The sequence below is a fragment of the Anomaloglossus baeobatrachus genome, chromosome 10 (genome assembly GCF_048569485.1).
Source record: "Anomaloglossus baeobatrachus isolate aAnoBae1 chromosome 10, aAnoBae1.hap1, whole genome shotgun sequence".
Lineage (NCBI taxonomy): Eukaryota > Metazoa > Chordata > Amphibia > Anura > Aromobatidae > Anomaloglossus > Anomaloglossus baeobatrachus.
Window position 1 is genome coordinate 43,692,984 of NC_134362.1, and position 17,843 is coordinate 43,710,826.

At 48.1% G+C, this 17,843-nt stretch overlaps 1 protein-coding gene and 1 non-coding gene across 2 annotated transcripts; both read right to left on the reverse strand.

Annotated features, from left to right (window-relative positions):
• Positions 1 to 695: 695 nt before the first annotated feature.
• On the reverse strand, positions 696 to 9,057 carry RNASEH2C (ribonuclease H2 subunit C). The gene is made up of 4 exons (XM_075325619.1): positions 8,829 to 9,057; positions 5,921 to 6,033; positions 4,917 to 5,036; positions 696 to 867 (listed from the first exon to the last, which is right to left on the reverse strand). The coding sequence occupies exons 1-4, from the start codon at positions 8,986 to 8,988 to the stop codon at positions 847 to 849; spliced, it is 414 nt and encodes a 137-aa protein (XP_075181734.1). The 5' UTR covers positions 8,989 to 9,057; the 3' UTR covers positions 696 to 846.
• Positions 9,058 to 9,233: 176 nt separating this feature from the next.
• Positions 9,234 to 9,316, reverse strand: TRNAL-CAG (transfer RNA leucine (anticodon CAG)). Its single transcript has one exon. It is a non-coding gene; the product is annotated as a tRNA-Leu (tRNA).
• Between the last annotated feature and the right edge of the window lie 8,527 nt (positions 9,317 to 17,843).

The following is a 17,843-nucleotide window of genomic DNA, read 5'->3' on the forward strand; positions in this document are numbered from 1 at the left end:
TCGCTGGTGAGATCTGCCTGTTTGACAGCTCATAGGTCAGATTGCTGGTGGGTCTCTAAAGTGTGATGGTACCCTAACTCATTAGCATGCCCACGGGGGAGTGTCTACATGCTAATGGGGCTTACTAGCCATTGCTCATTAGCATATCAAAGGATTTTTAGAAATACTTTTTCTAAAAATCCTTTTATCTATGCTAATAGATACAGGGATGATTAGGCAGGGATTAGCAATATGTACACACAACTGCTCCTGGTTCTGGGTGCATATTGGACCTGACAGGATCATTTTAACATGGTCTATGTTCCTTGAAAATACAGCAGATTTATCTAAAAGAAATATGCACATTTTTGCACCTCTTACTCCAACTAATTAGCTTATTGTACATAAAAAAAATTGGTATAAATTACAACTGTCTTGTCAAGTGTGACGCATACCAATTCCTTTTAGCAGAAATCCTCGTCTAAAATGTGCTAGAGTTTTAGTGCAACTTCAGTAAATATACATTGTAGTGACAGTGCTCGACTATCTTCAACTGAAAACTAATAAAATGCCCTCAAAATGCAATTTCATCCGCCCCCCCCCCCCACTCCTCCTCCTCCCAAGATCATCACTAATAATACTGTACCCATCACTATATATGCACCGTACACTCGCACATTACACAAACTCCACTTCTAAGAACCCCACACATTACAGAAAAGAAATACATTTTATTTTTTTTATTAAAACTGTTGTAAATATATAGAACTGTTTATATACAGAGGCTGCGATGCGTAGAATAGTAACACTGCGGACCTTTAACTATTGTATAACCTGGCTTTCTTCTCCGAAACACAGCGTCCGATTCTATTCAATTGGTGCATGAATCTGAAAAATATAATACATCAATTGTTTTATAGGCGGACTGCCAGCATAGATCTACAAACCAAGATGTACAGTCACAAGATATATACCAGATGTTTCGCCACTATGAAGCCATTGGAGTTTACCTGAATTTTGACAAGTGCTATTCAATTAATCAGCCTGTTTACATAGGCTTGCAAACAATCATTGTTTCCATACAGTATCATGGTATTGGAAGAACATCCCATATACATGGAGTGCTCGATCGTGCATCCTATCCCGGCATTCAAAGTCTACAGAGTGATTACTGCAGCAAAAGATTCATCTGAATAAAGTCCTATTTTATATAAAAAGTTTTTCTCTGCATTTTACTTTTTGATGAGAACCCTCAGTGATTGCTGCTTTCCTCACATTTTTTACAATAGGTGTTGGTCCTGAGAAAGATAAATCACCGAATAATGAGCCGTGTATGACTGCTGATCACTCGCTGAGGCCACACGAGCATTAAAAAAAAAAAAAAAAATCAACCCAATTCTCATCTAGAAGAGTGGGACTATTACTTTCTTGTCATCCGTGTGCTGTTCGTATGCAATTTTTTGTTTTTTCTTTTACTTAGTAGTGATGAGCGGGCACTACCATGCTCGTTACTCGTAACTAGTGATGAGCGAGCACTACCATGCTCACGTGCTCAGTACTCGTAACTAGTGATGAGCGGGCACTACCATGCTCGGGTGCTCGGTACTCGTAACTAGTGATGAGTGAGCACTACCATGCTCGGGTGCTCAGTACTCGTAACTAGTGATGAGTGAGCACTACCATGCTCGGGTGCTCAGTACTCGTAACTAGTGATGAGCGGGCACTACCATGCTCGGGTGCTCAGTACTCGTAATTAGTGATAAGCGGGCACTACCATGCTCAGGTGCTCAGTACTCGTAACTAGTGATGAGCGGGCACTACCATGCTCAGGTGCTCAGTACTCGTAACTAGTGATGAGCGGGCACTACCATGCTCGGGTGCTCAGTACTCGTAATTAGTGATAAGCGGGCACTACCATACTCGGGTGCTCAGTACTTATAACGAGCAGTTGGAAGCTCGGACGGACTCAACTTGAGTATAATGGAAGTCTATGGGGGACTCAAGCATATTTCCTGGAAACATGCTCGAGTTCCCCATTGACTCATCATATTGGGTACTTGAAATGCAAGCATCCAACTGCTCATTACAAGTATCAAGCACGGTAGTGCGCGCTCATCACTACAGCTATTAGGCTATGTGCACACATGGCAGGTTTTTTTTTTTTGCATTTTTCCTTATTTTAATCAAGAAACACAAGGAAAAAGCATCCCAGCAAAGTCTATGAGAATCCTGACTTGATGTGCACACACTGCTTAACACAGCAGCATGTCAATTGTTTCTGCTTTTCTATAATCCCCTGCAATGCTTTATCACTACAGGGGATTATAGTGCAGCACTTCACCTCACACACCTGCATACAGCATGGTCTGTGAGGCTCTCCGTAAACTCAGTAACCCAGGGTTGTTATGGTGATGACCTAGGATTACCATGGCAGCGATTGGCTCCCTGTGATCGCATTACAAGGACCTGATTGTCAAGGAGAGGTAAAGGATTCCTCTCCCTGCCCCCTGAAAGCTGCAATCGCACTTGTTGCAGTATTTAGGGGGTTAAACTGCGGGCACCACTCTGGACAGTGATAGCCGGGTCCCGGCTGTAACATCAGCCAGAGACCTGGCGGTGACCGTGGGGGTACAGCGCCTAAACCCCCATGATTGCCATGACTTAAAAAATAAAAAAAATAAAAAAAACCACAAAAAGCAGGAAAAAAACGCATATGAAAAAACACGCAAACAATAAAAAAAATTCACTTTTTTCTGCCAAAACATGCTTTTTTTGTGCAGAAAAGAAGCACACACACAAAAAAAGAAAAAAAAAAAGTGGGCACATAGGCATAGCCTTAATCTTTTACAGCACCATTTCCAGTTTCCCATCTCACAAACTTGTATGTATCAGTAGAAGTCAGATGGTGTATTGATGTCCCGCATGGCATCCGATTTGTTTTCTCACCATGCACTAATTTACAAGTTAAATCGCACCATGCTGCAAATTTTTTTTCATTCTGAATACAGACAAATAAAAAAAAAAAAAAACACAGATCTTCACTGCATCATTAAATAACATTGGTCCAAGTGCAATTTTTTTTTTTTTTTTTTAAATCGGATTTTACTTGTGTGCAAGAGCCCTGATTATCAATTGTTCACAACTGCATTTTCAGGATAGAGACCAGTTGTCCCAAATAAACTTTACTGCCCTCTAACTGTATACCGCTAATGTAACTATAGGAAACCAAAGGAGCTTGCACTTTCCTCCACAAAGGGCCACTGCAAAGAAACATATACCATGCTGGGGGGCAGATGCTGCCAACTTTACGGTTTGAGCCTGACAGTTGGCAGTCACTGTATAGACCAAGCCTTCCTGTTAAGTGGGCTTTACACGCTGCGATCTCGCTAGCGAGATCGCAAGTGATCGTACTCGCCCCTGTCAGTTGTGCGACACGGGCAAATCGCTGCCTGTCGCGCACAACCTCGCTTACCCCCGTCACACGCACTTACCTGTCCTGCGTCGTCGCTCTGGCCGGTGATCCGCCTCCTTTCTAAGGGGGCGGGTCGTGCGGCGTCACACGGCAGCCATCCAATAGAAGCGGAGGGGCGGAGCTAAGCGGGACGCAACATCCCGCCCACCTCCTTCCTTCCGCATTGCCGGTGGAGGCAGGTAAGGAGATGTTCCTCGCTCCTGCGGTGTCACACACAGTGATGTGTGCTGCCGCAGGAACAACATCGCTAATTAGAAGAGATCGATTTTTTGATTCAGGACGACCTCTCCGCGACAAACGATTTTGGCCACTTTTGCGATCGTTTTAGGTTGCACATAAGTGTCACACGCTGCGATATCGTTAATGACGCCGGATGTGCGTCACTAACGACGTGACCCCGACGATAAATCATTAACAATATCGTAGCGTCTAAAGCCCGCTTTAGTCCTAAACAGCTGATCTTTCGAAACAGAAAACAAATTGTATAAATGTCTGATCCAAACTTAATATTTATCACCTCTTTACAGGATTGGAGCTAAGTGTTGGATCACGACCTTGCTACTTACAGTACCAGCTATATTGAGAAGGAAATCATATTGGTGGTTGACCGCGCGTCCTGACGCGGCATTTAAAGTCTATGGGGTGGCAGGCAGCCAAGTACCGTGCTTGGCTTTTGTCAGCCACATTAAGGCCCAGTGCCCACGCTGTGTAGTTTTGACGCGTATTTTCAGAAATCTGCATGTCCATTGTGAAGCCAGCAAACTTTGTGAGAATTCAGAAGTGTTGTGCCCACGTTACTTCGTTTTCCTTTGCGTATTTGGTGCAGATTTGGTGCAGAAAAAGAGAAATCTGCACCAAGTACGCAAGGGAAAAATACTCAACATGGGACCACCACTTTTAGGCTATGTGCACACGCTGCGTTTTTTTGACGCTGCGTTTTTGGCAGCTAAAAACGCACAAAAATGCACCCGCGGCAAAAAACGCATGCGTTTTTACCGCGATTTGGTGTGTTTTTGGCTGCGTTTTTCCAATGCATTGCATGGGGGGAAAACGCAGAAAAACGCAGGAAAGAATTGACATGTCCATTTTTTTTTTTTAAGCTCAAAAACGCAGCTTAAAAAAAACGTTGTGTGCGGACAGCAAAAATGAAAACTCAGACTTTGCTGAGGAAGCAAAGTCATGCAGTTTTCAGGCCAAAAACGCACCCGAAAAACGCACTGTGTGCACATAGCCTTAAATTCTCATACCGTAGACTACTTGCTTCACAATGGACATGCAGATTTCTGAAAATCTGCATCAAAATCCACGTCAAAATCCGCAGCGTGGGCACAAGGCCTAAACATTGAATGGTGCAACATCATACATGGTTGACCACATCAGATCTGGTAGTATGTGGTTATTTGGACAAGATTAACGATACCATCAAAGTTTTTGCAGTTTTTTTTTTTTATTAGGGTGTTCTTACCGCAGAAGCAATTTTCGGCCACGCCAGCGACATTACTAACACGTCGTCTGCAGAAGGTGGAGTCTCCAAGTTCCATTGTGTGAACGACTGGAAAGTGGATTTGACATTCAAACAGCGATCCTGGGGACGAATCATAAAAATGGTGAATTCCACCATCACAAGGCTCATCTCTGTTCACACTGCAAAAAACTAAATTATCTTAAAAGTCATAAGTAGTTAGGAGGCGGCTATAGCATAGATTAAAGACGCGGCGATAGTAGAGATATGGGGGATTCCGCACGCTCGCATTATGCTGAGCCATTGAGTATAGAGAATTTTTGCTTTCACAAACGATAAAGTGAAAAGGAGTGAGGAGGAATGATAGGCAGCCTGCGTTTTTGGACCTGTATGTCATTTAGGGTCAGACTCATTGCAAGGATGGATCATAGCCCCACAATGAGTCTGTATACTGACGACACACCATCCTTAAAGGGGTTGTCCACTACTAGGACAACTCCTTCCGATTCCACTTGTTTCTCCCAGTTAAGATAAAAGACCCTGTACTCACTTCCCATTCTGGCTCCGTTTCAGTGCGGTCGGTAACCATGGTTCAGGGCTAATATGACTGTGACGTCACATGAGTCCAGCGTCCAATCACCCCCGGCTTCTCTCTCCCCGCCTTCGGACCATATGAGCAATCAACAGGAAGTGTTGTGCAGCCACAGCGTCACTTCCTGTTGATTCATTTGGTCCGAAGGCAGGAAGAGAGAAGCTGGTGGTGATTGGACGCTGGGCTTGTGTGATGTCACAAAGTCAAGTGAGCCCTGAACCGCGGTTACTGACAGCGCTGGAACAGCACCAGAATGGGAGGCGAGTACAGGGTCTTATTTTAACTTGGGGGAAACAAGTGGAATAAGAAGGGGATGTCCTAGTAGTGGACAACTCCTAAGAAAAAACCCCCACAACAATTAATATCCAGAACTCTGTATTTCTATTCTTGTACACATGAATCAGCCGAATCTTACTTCTTCCTCGGAGCACGGTTTATGATCTTCCTTCAGGACGATGCCCATGTATCCGGCCGGTACGGTGACTTCTTGCCCTCGGAGCATCCTGCCTCGGAAGGACACTTCTTTCCCTGTTAGACAGAGTTAGACTTTTTACATGCTTATCACATTTTGGCGTAGTACAGTTTATGGCAAATACTATTTTACTTTACTTACTAGTGATAAGTGAACAGTTTGACACTCAGATGGGCTCGACTCATGTACCGAGTATAATAGCGGTCAATGGGGAACTCAAGTATGCTCCCGGAAAAACGTTCGACTTCCCCATTGACTGTCATATTCGGTGCACAAGTTGAGCCCGTCTGACTGTCAAACTGATTTTTAGGAGTACGGAGCATGGAAGTGTGACGCCCTGGCCTATCAGGTCGTCACAGGGTATTGTGCAATCTGTACTTCTGTGCAATATCCACCTCCTCCTTGGTTACGGGTCTCTCACATTTGGTGTTGCCAAGAACAAGCTAATCAAAATCCTAGGTACACTCTGCACCACACCCACCAGTGGACAGCCTGAGTGGAATAGGGTCGCCCACTTGGGGGGTTGGTTGAAGGGGGGTCAGGAGACCGTTCAGTTGAGCAGTGACTCTCAAGAGGAGAGGTCAGGAGCTGGGCTCCTTGAGACTACTAGGTAGTAGACGTTGTCTGGACCCCGGTCGCAGGGGATCGTGACAAGGGGCACAGACTGTCGAGGAGGACAGCCGGCGGGCTTGTGCCATCACCGAGCAGGGGCCAGGGCACGACGGGGTACGCGGACCCTAAGTCAGAAAGGAGCTTAAGGCGTCCTGACAGTTTACCCGACGAGGACGGAGCCTTCAAGATATGTTCTCCACCCGCTCCAAAAATCGGGGTACTAGCGCAACGAGGGGGATAGGACTTTCCACTACACGGTCAAGAAAATCCCAAGCGTGAACCCTGAGAGCAAGCTCACCAAGTTAACCATACTGGTGAGCAGGACCCGATTAGTTTCAGACTAAAGGGACCAATTAGAAGACTAGGTGCCACGGGAAAAGGTCACAGACTAACAGGCAACACCAGCGGGCACGGGATCCAGGCGTGCTGCCTCGCAGCGGTGTCCAGAACTTTGGTTTACTACAGTTGTTGGTGTCAGCGTTATTGGACTGAGTACGCAAGTGACCCTTACCGTCCCAATGGCACATCCCTGTCACTATCACCGAGTCCCTGGGGCATTCCCCCTACCTGTGGAGGGGTTAAACACCTAGCTGCCCACACCATCACCACCGGGTACTCCCATTCACAGCGGTGGTACTCCATCTTACCACACACCACGGGTGGCGTCACAAACTTTCCACCCCATCCCCTGTACATAACCCCCGCCCCTTTATTTGAGAGGCTGCACGACCTCCTGGTCTGGAGACCCCTCGAGCCACCGCGGATCCGGATCCAAGCAGCCCGGCTGCTGATGTGGGGGCGGCACAGTAGTGCCTGCTCATCATTATGCGTACTGAGTACCCGAGCATGGTAGTGCCTGCTCATCATTATGCGTACTGAGTACCCGAGCATGGTAGTGCCCGCTCATCATTATGCGTACTGAGTACCCGAGCATGGTAGTGCCCGCTCATCATTATGCGTACTGAGTACCCGAGCATGGTAGTGCCCGCTCATCATTATGCGTACTGAGTACCCGAGCATGGTAGTGCCCGCTCATCATTATGCGTACTGAGTACCCGAGCATGGTAGTGCCCGCTCATCATTATGCGTACTGAGTACCCAAGCATGGTAGTGCCCGCTCATCATTATGCGTACTGAGTACCCGAGCATGGTAGTGCCCGCTCATCATTATGCGTACTGAGTACCCGAGCATGGTAGTGCCCGCTCATCATTATGCGTACTGAGTACCCGTGCATGGTAGTGCCCGCTCATCATTATGCGTACTGAGTACCCGAGCACGGTAGTGCCCGCTCATCATTATGCGTACTGAGTACCCGAGCATGGTAGTGCCCGCTCATCATTATGCGTACTGAGTACCCGAGCATGGTAGTGCCCGCTCATCATTATGCGTACTGAGTACCCGAGCATGGTAGTGCCCGCTCATCATTATGCGTACTGAGTACCCGAGCATGGTAGTGCCCGCTCATCATTATGCGTACTGAGTACCCGAGCATGGTAGTGCCTGCTCATCATTATGCGTACTGAGTACCCGAGCATGGTAGTGCCTGCTCATCATTATGCGTACTGAGTACCCGAGCATGGTAGTGCCCGCTCATCATTATGCGTACTGAGTACCCGAGCATGGTAGTGCCTGCTCATCATTATGCGTACTGAGTACCCGAGCATGGTAGTGCCCGCTCATCATTATGCGTACTGAGTACCCGTGCATGGTAGTGCCTGCTCATCATTATGCGTACTGAGTACCCGTGCATGGTAGTGCCCGCTCATCATTATGCGTACTGAGTACCCGTGCATGGTAGTGCCCGCTCATCATTATGCGTACTGAGTACCCGAGCACGGTAGTGCCCGCTCATCAGTATTACTTGCCTGGAGCTTTTTATACACATTATCATCACTGTCCCCATTGGGGACCACAATCTAAACACCCTTGGTCTGTGGAAATACTATAGTGGTTTTTTTTCCCTTCAGTTCTCTGTTCACACAGGCAGGTATTCATTCCTTTATGCCAGAGCTTTGCAGTCTGCTGCACCATTCCTATCTCTGGTACTCCTGAAGCCATGATGCCAGTGTGAACAAACCTTATACCTTGGTTTAATACATACAAAAAACCCAGGAGGATTGAAAGTGAAAATACAGGTCACCAAATTACAGATTGTATGAAATACAGGCAGGCTCCCTCACTACAATAACCAGAGCTTTTAGGAGAAAGACAGACAATGGCTGCGGCCCCTGCACTCACCTCCAGGCGCCTCTGTCACCGCCGGGCTGAAGAACGCGCTGACATTAGCGGCGCCCTGCCTCTGTATCTGACATGGCAGGAGGTGCAGGGTCTCCCGGGGGGCTGAGGGCAGCGCACCCACCTCCAGCCGGGCTAAAGCTGCACACTGCCCACCTGACATGTCTGCACACCACGTGAGCAGCTGCAGTGCAAACAGTCCGCACTCCCGCCAACACCGGACTCACAGGAAGTGACGTCACTCAGCGCCCTGCAGCTCCCAGAAATCTAATAATGTATGATCGTGAAACACATCAATCACTTGTAAAAAGAAATCAATAGCAACCAATAAAGAGTGTGTATATATTATTATTAATAATAATAATAATAATAATAATAATAATATTAGTAAAAAAAAAAAAAAAGTATTGTCAGAAGTGGGATTCGAACCCACGCCTCCAGGGGAGACTGCGACCTGAACGCAGCGCCTTAGACCGCTCGGCCATCCTGACAGATAGTACAGTGCGGTGTCAGACCTGTATCTGAGCTTACTGCAGCAGAAGTTTCATATCAGTAATGTTCTACTGTATAGAAAACGATTTTTCTGTATTTTATTTTGTGATTGTGTTTCTCACATTTATTTTTTTTTTGTACTTGTCAGTCTCTCGACCAAGATAAATCACTGAAGAATGAGCCGTGTCCATTTCCTCTGCTCACTAATAGGGAACCTGTCAGGTAATTTGGGTTCTAACCTAGTGATGGGTGATGGGTGTGCTGATAACCCCTTCCTATCCATCCCTGTGGATGTAATAATGTGTAAGGCTAGTTTCACACTTGCGATATTTTGACGCAAACGGAATCCGTCACTAATGTAGTACAGTTCATTTATGTACAGTGGAAGCGCGTTACTATGGCGTGTGTCATGCAGAACCCGCTTGTGTCCACACGATGTCGCGCTTCCACTGTAAATAAATGAACTGTACTACATTAGTGACGGATTCCGTTTGCGTCAAAATAGCGCAAGTGTGAGTGGGCCCTAATGTGAATGTTTAAACATATGTATTATTACTTATGTGTACCCTATGTAAATGAGCAGGGGCTCTAGTCCCATGGGTGTCGCATCGCCCAGTGGGCGTTTGCATGCTTTCCGTGGTATCACACCCATGTGGACGTGATACCATGGATTTACATCAGCGACGTGACCGTCGGCTACTTCAGATCCCACGCGTGCGCACTTACCATTCCCGCAGCCTTGCTTGCTTCTTGTCTTCAGACGCGCTCTGCGCATGCTCAGAAGAGTCCTGCGGTTCCGACCATGCACAGTGCGCGTCTGAAGATGAGAAGAAAGCACTCAGATAACAAGGGTGCAGGAATGGTAAGTGTGCATGCACGGGATGTGAAGTAGCGACGGTCACGTCGCTGATGTAAATCCATGGTATCACGTCCACAGGGGTGGGGAGGGTTGCAGTTTATAAAATGGGGTCACTTGCGGGGGTTTCTGCAGTTCTGGCACCTCAGTGGCTCTGCCAATATGACATGGCATCAGTAAGCGATTCCAACTAAATCGGAGTTCAAATATGGCGCTCCTTCCCTTCAGAGCCCTGCTGTGCACCCAACTAGATTTTCACCACATAAGGGATATCAGCATACTTAGGAGAAATGGTGTGGTGCATTTTCTCTTTTTACCCTTGTGAAAATGCAAACTTTGGGGCTAAAGTAACATTTTTGTGGGAAATAGTACATTTTTCTCATTCCACATTGCTTTAATTTGTGCTGGTTGAGAATAGAGGTGCTCAAAATGTGAAAAGTCAAATGTGTCTTGTGTTACACACTCTGCACACAATAGTCTGGGCCAGTTGGAAAGACAAGAAAAGTGAATGAATGCAACTAGAAAAAGACTTCTGCTGTAGGACACTACACTTTAATGACTTGGGCCTCTTTCACACGTCTGTGCAATAATCGTGCAATAATCGTGCAATAATCACACATGTTTTGCACGATCCGTGGTGTAGGTGCATATGTGTGTGTATGTACAGCGTGTTTTGTCAGATTGCTATCTGTTTTTCATCCGCATAGCACAGTGACAGCATGAACTTCTATATTCACCTCTCCCTTCTGCTGCCTCTGGCACTGCTGCTTCCGCGTCCGCGGTGCAGTGAATTTTCATGAGCATAATGAGCAGACCCGGAAGCACCGAAGACAGCAGCGTTGGAGACAGGTGAGTATAGAAAATAATTTTATTTGAAAGACACATGTTTTCTCCGATAAGTGTTGACATCACACGGATCACATCAGTCTGCGGGCTGTGTGACATCAGTGCTAAAAACGGACATATCGCCATGTGGAGCACACGGATATGCGTGTGCACCACACGGATGCAGGGTCCATGTCAAAACACGGACGTGTGTGCAAGCCTATTGATTTCAATGGGTTTACGTGTGTCCATGTCTCCGGTATGTGTGAAAACAGACGTCACACGTACCAGAAACACGGATGTGTTAAAAAAGGCCCAATACAGTCTGTCTGCAGAACTGATATCTTATAGGCTGCTTTCACACCTCCGGTTTTAGCAGTGTAGCTAAATCCGGCTCTAAAACCTATGGAACGGATGCGGCTTAAAAAACGCATCCTTTGCATAAGTTTTTACATGCGGCCCGTCCGGTTGTTGCCGGTTGCGGCACGCTACTGAGCATGCGCAGTGCAAAAAACCGCATGCGGCGGCCGGATGCGTTTTTTGCCGCATCGCGCCGCATCCGGCATCCATAGGCATGCATTGGAAAAAGCGCCGCATCGGATGCTGGATGCGGCGCGATGCGGGGTTTTTTTGCCGGACAAAAAAACATGCCAGGCAACGTTCCATGCGGCACAATCCGGCACTAATGAAGGTCTATGCGGAAAAAAGCAACCGGCGACAAAAAAAAAAAAGGTTGCGTTTTTTCTGCAAAGAGCCGGATTGTGCCACACAGCAAAAAACGGATGTATGAAAGCAGCCTTATCGGATGGCACTGTATGGTGCTACTGTGGGTTTTATTCTTATAGTTTTTTTTAGTTCTACAGATGTGACGTCACCTGTGCTGTTCATCTCCCAAGTATCCTGAAATAATCCACTGTCCACCATCCAAGTGCTCTTCTCCAAAATTTAAAAAAAAACCAAAAACCCCAAAAAACTAACAATAAACGATTCTTCTTTCCTGTCCACACTTTCACATGAGACCTGGGATTGCAAGTCCCTGACACCACTGGCATGGCGCCGCAACGGGAAGTGAGTATAGGCTTTTTTATGTTACCTGGGAAAACGTGGAATCAGAAGGGGTTGGTCTTTAGAGATGAACGAGCCCATGGAAGTTGGTTCGGCAGATTCAGTCGGACTTTACATAAGGTTTTCTTTGGGACCCGAACCCCAATGGAAATCACTAAGTGGCCAGTTAAGGTCACGGCCCACATGCAGCCAGCTATTAACAGAATGCTTCCAGGGGAGGGTGGGCAGGAGTTTTCTATTTAATTTATTTTTTGGTGCCCACTACAGCCAATGACGCTGTTGTTACGCCCAGTGCGAGCGGTTCAAACACCACTGAGCACCGAGTAGAACAATGCTTGCGTTAGTGGGTTGCATAAGTAGAGCACCCAAACTCTGTTTTGTTTTTTGTAAAGTCTGTGTTCGGTGCAAACACCGAACTTTGGGGTTCACTCATCTCTAGTTGTCTTAGAAATATGTGTGCACATACCCTTTGGCTGGAATCACATTTGTGCGTGTAAAATCGGTCCGATTCTCATGCAAGAAAGTCGGACGATTTTAGTTCACTTTTCATCAGTGTGCTGTCAGTGTGCTGTCAGTGTGCAATCAGTTTTTACCCTCAGCAGCTGCTACTCATGTAATGTCATGTACAGAAACATTTACATTGTTCTCTGCTACATGCGTGAAATTTATTGAGAAAAATGCATGTCACTAGGATGGTGTGTGTGCCGTCCGTATGACATCCGTTTTTTTTCACACACCCATAGACTTGCATTGCAGTGACTCGTGCGAGAAACTCACCAAAACGCAGCATGCTGCGAGTTTTTTCTCAGTCCGATTTGGACTGAGAAAAAAATAGCAGATGGGAGCTGCCTCATTGAGTAACATCGGTCCGAGTGCAATGCGAGATTTTCTCGCATTGCACTCGTGCGTGTTATTCGCAAGTGTGAAGCCGGCCTTAAAAGGATTATCCGGTTCCACTCAATTTTGGATCCAAAGCCAAGAGGTACTGGTGATATCACGTCTGCAGATACTTGCCAGGACATGTGCACCATCCAGGAGCAACTGTTCTACTCATAAGTATAGGACGCAATACCTGTGACTACACATGTTTCTTTGGGTGTGTGTAGACATGACATCACAGACTCTGCTTGCCTTCCCATATGGAAGTGGGTGGGAACAGACTGCACCAGTGGTAAGTAACCCTATAATGACCACTTATCTTGTTATAATCTCTGAGAACAAGATATGGCTCTCAGGGCAAAAAAAAAAGTTTAAAGGGAACCTGTCACCACTTTTTTGCCCTATAAGCTGCGGCTGCGTAACTGCATGCGTCCAGCGTCCCCAGCACAATCTATGAAGATTATGCAGGAGACGTGCGCACGTGGCGTATTAGAGTGCAGCGTTTCGGCTGCTGCCCGAAGCGCGCGTTCTAAGAAGTGACATGTCACTTATTCCGTGCGCTCTGCATGCAGTCCTCGCTCTGTCTATGGGAGGGGCTGCAGTCAGAGCGCATGAAATCGGCTTTTTTTTTTCATTACGGACTCTTTCTGCAGCGATTTGAAGCGCACGTGTGCTGTTCAAATCGCTGCAGAAATTTCTGCAGGGACAGAACGCAACGTGCGCACATAGCCTAAGGCTGACTTCACATATCCTCACACGAACGTATTAAAAAACGGTCCCATTCTCGTTTGCTAGAGTCGGACGATTTTTCTCACTTGTCATCAGTGTGCTCTCAGTGTGCTGTCAGTATGCTGTCCGTGTGCAATCCGTTTTTTTCTCAGCAGTTATTAGTCATTTACAGTCAATAACATGAACATTTACAGTGTTCTCTGCTACATGATAGAATTGTATTCATAAAAACAGATGTCACTAGGATGATCCGCGTGCCGTCCGTTTTTTTCTCGCACCCATAGACTTGTATTGGCGAGTCAGAGACGTTTTACGTATGAATACGCAGCATGCTGCTGCTTTTCTCGCATCCAGAATCTGGATGCGAGAAAAGCTGACCAACAGCTCGCACTCATAGAATAACATTGGTCCAAGTGTAATGCGAGAATTTCTCGCATTGCTCTCGTCCGATTTTCACGCTCGTGTGAGCATACCCTTAAAGGAGATCCTGCAGAAAACCGATGGGATAGAAGTTCCCAAACACAACTTTTTTACTTGTTGTTAAATAAGGCTGCTTTCACACCTCCGGTTTTTCCTGTGCGGCACAATCCGGCACTTTGCAGGAAAAACGCAACCGTTTTTTTTGCCGCCGGTTGCGTTTTTCCTGCATAGACTTTAATTAGTGCTGCATTGTGCCGCATGGGCTTGCGTTCCGTCCGTTTTTTGCCGCATGCGGCAGATTTAGCCGATGCGGCGGCCGGATGGAACGTTGCCTGGCACGTTTTTTTGTGTGGCAAAAAAAACTGCATCGCGCCGCATCCGGCCGATGCGGCGCATTTTTTCAATGCATGCTTATGGACGCCGGATGCGTCAAAAACCGCATCCGGCCGCCGCATGCGGTTTTTGCCACTGCGCATGTTCAGTAGCATGCCGCAAGCGGCAAAAACCGGACGGGCCGCATTTAAAAACTTATGCAAAGGATGCGGCTTTTTCGCCGCATCCGTTGCATAGGTTTTAGAGCCGGATTGGCCGGCTGTGCACCTACCGGATGTGTGAAAGCAGCCTAACTGATGTCTGCTGGATCCGTTTATTTATCAATTGGAGTCTATTGAGAACCATTAACGGATAATGATAATACCAGCCATCAGTTAACGGATCCGTTCTCCATAAACTCCAATGGTAAAATAACAAATCCGACAGAAATCAGTTTGCCAACAGATCTGTTCTAACCGATGATTACAGGCAGGGCCGGATTATAGGCGGGGCAGGCGGGGCTTCAGCCCCGGGGCCCCCACCAAAAGAGCTTCCAAGGGGGCCCCCACCACCAGGGCCATACTTGCCACCCGTCAGCAATTTTTTTTTTCTTTTCTTCACACCCGCTCCCCCTCTGTTAAGACAGTCTAAATCAGCTGTGTTTTCGGGGGGGGGGGGGGGGGGGGCACCTACATTTATTTGTATCTGCGTCTCTAAGACGCAAAAACAAGCTGCGGGCACAGGACGCTGATTGACCTCGGAAGTACCATCGTTTGTACTTCCGGGGTCAGAGGTGTGCCTGCTCCCTGCTCTGCTGCGGCGTCCAATGCTGCGGATGTCACAGCAGGACGCCGCGGACGTCACAGCAGGACGCCGCCGCGGAGAAGACCCACGCGCGCAGCCGGCTGGCCGGCCGCGGAGGAGAGGACCCACGCGGGCGGCCGGCCGCGGAGGAGAGGACCCACGCGGGCGGCCGGCCGCGGAGGAGAGGACCCACGCGGGCGGCCGGCCGCGGAGGAGAGGACCCACGCGGGCGGCCGGCCGCGGAGGAGAGGACCCACGCGGGCGGCCGGCCGCGGAGGAGAGGACCCACGCGGGCGGCCGGCCGCGGAGGAGAGGACCCACGCGCGCGGCCGGACGCGGAGGAGAGGACCCACGCGCGCGGCCGGCCGCGGAGGAGAGGACCCACGCGCGCGGCCAGGAGAGGAGACTAACCGGAGCAGGAGAATGGCCGCGGCACCGGAACAGCAGCAGGACGATGGCGGCCTATACCGGAGCAGCAGGAGGATGGCATCAGAGCAGGTAGGGACAGAGCTGAAGAAAGATGTGTGGTGTGATGCAGAGCTGTGTGGTGTGATGCAGAGCTGTGTGTGTGATGCAGAGCTGTGTGTGTGATGCAGAGCTGTGTGTGTGATGCAGAGCTGTGTGTGTGATGCAGAGCTGTGTGTGTGATGCAGAGCTGTGTGTGTGATGCAGAGCTGTGTGTGTGAGTGTGTGTGTGAAAGAGAGCTGTGTGTGTGTGAAGCAGAGCTGTGTGTGAAGCAGAGCTGAAGAAATATGTGAGGTGTGAAGCAGAGCTGTGTGTGTGAGTGTGAAAGAGAGCTGTGTGTGTGAGTGTGTGTGTGAAAGAGAGCTGTGTGTGTGTGAAGCAGAGCTGTGTGTGAAGCAGAGCTGAAGAAATGTGTGGTGTGAAGCAGAGCTGTGTGTGTGTCTGTGTGTGAAGCAGAGCTGTGTGTGTGTCTGTGAAAGAGCTGTGTGTGTGTGAAGCAGAGCTGTGTGTGAAGCAGAGCTGAAGAAATGTGTGGTGTGAAGCAGAGCTGTGTGTGTGTCTGTGTGTGAAGCAGAGCTGTGTGTGTGTGTGAAAGAGCTGTGTGTGTGTGAAGCAGAGCTGTGTGTGAAGCAGAGCTGAAGAAATGTGTGGTGTGAAGCAGAGCTGTGTGTGTGTGTCTGTGTGTGAAGCAGAGCTGTGTGTGAGTGTGTCTGTGAAAGAGAGCTGTGTGTGTGAAGCAGAGCTGTGTGTGAAGCAGAGCTGAAGAAATGTGTGGTGTGAAGCAGAGCTGTGTGTGTGTGTCTGTGTGTGAAGCAGAGCTGTGTGTGAGTGTGTGTGAAAGAGAGCTGTGTGTGTGTGAAGCAGAGCTGAAGAAATGTGTGGTGTGAAGCAGAGCTGTGTGTCTGTGTGTGAAGCAGAGCTGTGTGTGTGTGAGAGAAGCAGAGCTGAAGAAAGATGTGTGGTGTGAAGCAGAGCTGTGTGTGTGTGAGAGAAGCAGAGCTGAAGAAAGATGTGTGGTGTGAAGCAGAGCTGTGTGTGTGTGAGAGAAGCAGAGCTGAAGAAAGATGTGTGGTGTGAAGCAGAGCTGTGTGTGTGAGAGAAGCAGAGCTGAAGAAAGATGTGTGGTGTGAAGCAGAGCTGTGTGTGTGTGAGAGAAGCAGAGCTGAAGAAAGATGTGTGGTGTGAAGCAGAGCTGTGTGTGTGTGAGAGAAGCAGAGCTGAAGAAAGATGTGTGGTGTGAAGCAGAGCTGTGTGTGTGTGTGTGTGAAGCAGAGCTGAAGAAAGATGTGTGGTGTGAAGCAGAGCTATGTGTGAAGCAGAGCTGAAGAAAGATGTGTGGTGTGAAGCAGAGCTGTGTGTGAAGCAGAGCTGAAGAAAGATGTGTGGTGTGAAGCAGAGCTATGTGTGAAGCAGAGCTGAAGAAAGATTTGTGGTGTGAAGCAGAGCTGTGTGTGTGTGTGTGAAGCAGAGCTGTGTGTGTGTGTGAAGCAGAGCTGAAGAAAGATGTGTGGTGTGAAGCAGAGCTGTGTGTGAAGCAGAGCTGAAGAAAGATTTGTGGTGTGAAGCAGAGCTGTGTGTGTGTGTGAAGCAGAGCTGTGTGTGTGTGTGAAGCAGAGCTGTGTGTGTGTGAAGCAGAGCTGAAGAAAGATGTGTGGTGTGAAGCAGAGCTGTGTGTGAAGCAGAGCTGAAGAAAGATTTGTGGTGTGAAGCAGAGCTGTGTGTGTGAAGCAGAGCTGTGTGTGTGTGAAGCAGAGCTGAAGAAAGATGTGTGGTGTGAAGCAGAGCTGTGTGTGTGAAGCAGAGCTGTATGTTTGAAGCAGAGCTGTGTGTGTGTATATATATGAATCAGAGCAGTCTATGCGGCACCCCAGAACTATATGGGTCCCCCAGAGCGCTAAGCCACCCATCCCAGTAATGTGTACGCCACCAGCGCGGTTTGCCACTCCAGTAACGTCTATGCCCCCCCCAGTAATGTCTATGCCCCCTGCCCCTCCTGTAATGTATTTATTGTAGGCCCCAGCCCCTCCTGTGATGTATATACATCAGTGCTGTGTCAGTGTGCATGGTGTGCAGTCATGTCTGTTATTGATGGCCATCATGCAACACAGCCATATGTCCTGGAGGAGCTGGATACAAGCGGGAGAGGTGAGTGATGCTGCTTGTGACTTCT

Coding starts and splice junctions, on each gene's coding strand:
- RNASEH2C (XM_075325619.1), bottom strand. CDS start 8,988: ATGTCAGGTGGGCAGTGTGCAGCTTTAGCCCGGCTGGAGGTGGGTGCG. Junction 6,034..8,828: donor GGTGACAGAGGCGCCTGGAG/GTGAGTGCAGGG, acceptor TCTGTCTAACAG/GGAAAGAAGTGTCCTTCCGA. Junction 5,037..5,920: donor AACCGTGCTCCGAGGAAGAA/GTAAGATTCGGC, acceptor ATTCGTCCCCAG/GATCGCTGTTTGAATGTCAA.